General features: G+C 39.3%; 1 protein-coding gene across 1 annotated transcript in view; it reads left to right on the forward strand.

The window, feature by feature from the left end:
• Phex (phosphate regulating endopeptidase homolog X-linked) overlaps positions 1-4812 on the forward strand; it is a 225613-nt gene that overhangs the window by 40115 nt on the left and 180686 nt on the right. Inside the window, exons 5-6 of the mRNA XM_028772694.1 lie at positions 2688-2774; positions 4511-4737. Coding sequence (XP_028628527.1) covers positions 2688-2774; positions 4511-4737 — 314 coding nt within the window. The remainder of the gene's footprint in view (positions 1-2687; positions 2775-4510; positions 4738-4812) is intronic.

A 4812-nucleotide genomic window follows, 5' to 3' on the forward strand; every position in this document is an offset into this window, starting at 1 on the left:
CTTCCTTCCTTCCTTCCTTCCTTCCTTCCTTCCTTCCTTCCTTCCTTTCTTTCTTTTTTATTACTTTTATTTTCTTACAGTCCAGTCATTACCCCCTTCCCATCCACCCTCCGACAGATCCTCATCCCATACCACCTCCCCCCATCTCCATGAGGATGTCACCACCCCACCAGACCTCCCCATTCTCTGTGGCCTCCAGTCTCTTGAGAGTTAGGTACATTTTCTCTGACTGAGTCCAGACACAGCAGTCCTCTGCTGTATATGTGTCAGAGCTTCATATCGGCTCGTGTATGCTGTCTGGTTGTTGGCTCAGTGTTTGAGAGATCTCAGGGGTTCAGGTTAGTTGAGACTGCTGGTCTTCCTATGGGGCTACCCTTGCCCTCAGCTTCTTCCAGCCTTTCCCTAGAGGAGGAAAGATTGAAAAATCTAATAACACTGGCTATGCAGGGAAAGTCCTATATGGGTGACCTCCCCATATTGAAGACATTTTAATAATGTGAATAATTAATTACCTGTGACAGGTGGGTATTATTTTCTGCTTACTAATGACTCTTCAGGCTTGGTCTTATTTCTTTTCTCACAAATGCACATGCTGAGATAAAGAAAGTGGTGTTGGAGCTTATGGCCACATCCCAATCTGCACAGCAATGCTTTCCTGCCTGCTTTGATACAGAGAGAAAGGGGAGAGGAGCAGAGAAAGGTTGTGACAAAGAACAGAGCATTAGCAAAATATTCTTTGAAATGCCACATTCTAGTACAGAAACCAGAATTTTGAACAGTATAAATTATTAATGTTTGTGCATGGCTAGAATTTTAGGATTGATCTGTTCAACATATGTTTCCTCTTTTTTTCCTGTGGTCTACAATATGCATTGGAAACACAAATAGTTAAGTATTAAAAGCCTGTGCTTCATTTTGCTCCTGTGGCTTGTTTCTTGATCCTTCAGGCACTCGTGTGTGCAGCCTACCAAGAGTTTATAACATTGAAATATCATCAGAACCCAAAATGAAATTTGGATTCTTTACTTCCAAATGTGTCTTTCCAATAGTCTAATGACTGTAACCTGCATGTGCGATGTATCAGAAAGGCATGTAAGATGACCTAAGTGGAAGTATGTGTGGAAATGGTTTGAGCATGTTGTTGATTGAAAAACAAACCTCCTTTATTTCTGGAGCAGGTTGTCTAACTTTTCTTGCTATGATGATACATAAGAAATACAAAACATGTAATTTAAAATGTTCATATCAAACAAGCGTTTAGGTTGTTAGAATCTATGTAGTGTTATGGGCTTGGTTAATGTGCAGATGCTTATAAAAATAAAAATCAAGGACCAGTTTCCAGCACTTACATTGGGCAGCTCACAAGAGCCTTTAACTCTAGCTCCAGAGGATGTAGCACCCTTTTGTGGCCTTTGTTGGCACTTGCAAACAAGCACATACATAGACATAAAAACAAACACACAGACACATAATAAAAAAAACAAATCTTAAAAAAAAAAACTGAACAAGAGCTTTGGGTTTCAGTTTTTTGAAGTGTAAAACTTGCAGTTTAGAAGTCAGTTCTGAGAATATGTAATCAATTTATCAATTATATATCAGTTTATCAATTATATATTTATCAATTTAATAATTTATCAATTATATATCAATTTATCAAATTGATTAGCATTAAACATTGTGCCTTGAAGCTCTTCAGAGAGCTGAAGGAACATCTATTCCACTGTGAATTTGGAGGCTGTCAAGTGTGTTCCCTGATAGCAGCAGTTTTACAACATGAAAATAGGCCTTGCCAAAGGGATTGATCAACTTGGCTTCAGGTTGGTAAATTGATACAGGCCAATTCAAAGTGAATTCTTCCTCCATCCCTCTGTCCATCCATCTCTCCATCCCTCCTTTCTTCCCATCCCTTTCCCTTCATTTTTTCCTTTAAAGAAGTTTCTTTCCACTAAGTTCTGGCTTTCTTCATTCCTTATTTGAAAGAAGAGTGACAATAACCATTTGGCTTTTTTTAACCTTCAAATATTCTTATTGGTGGTTTTATAAGTAGAAAATAAATTTCTAAGAAGATCTGGAAGACTTTTTTTGTTTATGGCTTCAATTCAATATTCAGAACTTTGCATGTATAAGTGGCCACATTTTTTAGACAATTTGGGTAGGCTTTCCAACCTTGCTTCTTTATTTCCTGTTGCAACAACTTTTTAAAAAATGTCTATGACATGTTTATGCAACACCAAATAAAACTTGTAATGGGAAATTCTTTTCCAGGTGACCTCCCTGAGAGGCTGAGTTATGAAAAAAAATCTTAAGAAACTTGACCCTGATGAAATTACTTCCATTGAGAGTATTACTTGGTCCAGAAACAACAGACTGAATCTAGTTATTTTTGGTTCTTTAATAAATGAAGTTTGCTTCCTTTTGTGTAGGTGGTGGAAGAAATTAACCCCTGTAGAAAGTCTAGTCTCAGATGGAAGTTGAACCTTGGGTTTCTTTTGATTTAGGTGAACCTTGGATAAGAGAACATTTATTGTTTTTATTTGGATCTCAAGCAGCTTGGAATCTCTCCTGCTGCCTGCATGCCTTGTATTTTTCAGAGTTGTCTGTCTTCGTATTTAATTTTCTGGAGGCTGACCTTCAATTTGACATCATATATGGATGGATGCTAATGAATCCTGTTTTCACCTTCCTAGGACTTCTGGAGAAATCAGTCAGTCGAAGGCGGGACACTGAAGCTGTACAGAAAGCCAAAATCCTTTATTCATCCTGCATGAATGAGAGTGAGTAAGAAAGAAAAAGAAATAAAATATTTATGATCCTTAGACTTCAGAATCCTATTAATGTTTAATGATATTTTTAAGGAAGAGAGGACTAAAATTCTATTACCGTTTAAAGGTGTTATTTAGGCAATAAAAATTCTCAAACATTGGAATTTGATGAGTTTTTTTTTTTAGCTAATATGTGGCTGTTGTAGTGAAGAAAATAATCTTGTAAAGACCTTTTGATTTTGTTATTTTATGTTTCTAATTAGGTGTACAGGTGCACACACACACACACACACACACACACACACACATGAATGCATGAGTACTGTGGGACTGTGGAGGTCAGATAAGATTGTAGGAGCCTGTCTTAGTCGGGGTTTGTATTCCTGCACAAACATCATGACCAAGAAGCAAGTTGGGGAGGAAAGGGTTTATTCAGCTTACACTTTCACATTGCTGTTCATCACCAAAGGAAGTCAGGACTGGAACTCAATCAGGTCAGGAAGCAGGAGCTGATGCAGAGGCCATGGAAGGATGTTACTTACTGGCTTGCTTCCCCTGCCTTGCTCAGCTTGCTTTCTTATAGAATCCAGGAGTACCAGCCCAGGAATGGCAACATGCACAATGGGCAGGACCCTCCCACCCTTGATCACTAATTGATAGAATGCCTTACAGCTGAATCTCATGGAGGCATTTCCTCAAGGGAGGCTCCTTTTTCTGTAATAACTCCAGGTTGTGTCAAGTTGACACACACAACCAGCCAGGACAGAGCTCTTGGAACTGGAGTTACATGCTGTTGTGTACTACCCAATCTGAGTGTGGAGAACTGAACTTAAGTCCTCTGCAAGGACACCCTGTGCTCTTAACAGCTGTGCCATCAATCCAGCCACAAGGAAATAACCTTATTTCCAGGACTGGATTATTTAGTATCAGTTACTATATAAGAACTTGGATAGGGCAGCAGGGAAAATCCCATTATATCTAGTACAAAAATCTGAAATCCATATCCAGGCTAGTTCTGGGCCAAGAAAAAGTTCAAGATGACATATACATATGTGAATTATGTTCCATAGAAAATACTGGAACCTAGTACCATTTAGATTTCCAGGCATGTCAGGCTACTTTGTCATCTAACTGGCATGCTTGTTGGGAGACAAAGGCCTCAAGCTAGTCTCTCAAGGCCATTGCAGAGTTGAGGCCAGTGCTTCTAAAAAAGTGTGTTAACTGATTTAGGATGTGGGGATATTGTTTGATATGCTAGAAACACCTATCCACTGGGACATCTTTGTCTTAAGTGAACCATATTGTTTAGTTAAGGTTATTCCTTGGTGCCAATAATGAGTACCACCTGCTTAAGTTCATTCATTGTCTGGGATCTATTCACTAAGCCCATCTTCATTATAGAGAACTTCCACCAGGTTCACTGAAGTCTGTGACAGATAGTTCTGTTCCTGGAGTTATTTTCAGTCCACTCTCCTTTTCTCACCCTCTCTCTAACAGCTGAACTTTCAAGTGGAGGGCTTTATGGGACTTTTTCTGGAGAAGATAAATTTGCAGTCTTGCTTGGTGAACCAGTTTGGAATTTATTTTTGTCATTGTTTTGAGTTAGGGTCTCATGGAGCCAGGTTGGCTTTGAGAAATCACCATGAAGTTGAGGGTGGCTTAGAATTTCTGATCCTCCAGCCTCTATCTCCCAAGTGCAAGGATTCTAATTTACATTTCTAACTTGCTCTTTGTATCTACTCTTTCAGAAGCGATTGAAAAAGCAGATGCCAAGCCACTGCTCCACATCTTGCGGCATTCACCTTTCCGCTGGCCAGTGCTTGAAGCTAATATTGGTCCTGAAGGAGTTTGGTCAGAGAGAAAATTCAGTCTACTGCAAACACTGGCAACATTCCGTGGTCAATACAGCAATTCTGTGTTCATCCGTTTGTATGTGTCCCCTGACGACAAAGCATCCAATGAACATATCTTGAAGGTATAGCCATGGCTGTTTGTTCATTCTAGGATTAGCTATTTAGGATCACACACACACACACACACACACACACAC

The sequence above is a fragment of the Grammomys surdaster genome, unplaced genomic scaffold, assembly GCF_004785775.1.
Source record: "Grammomys surdaster isolate TR1022 unplaced genomic scaffold, NIH_TR_1.0 217, whole genome shotgun sequence".
NCBI classification, from domain to species: Eukaryota; Metazoa; Chordata; class Mammalia; order Rodentia; family Muridae; genus Grammomys; species Grammomys surdaster.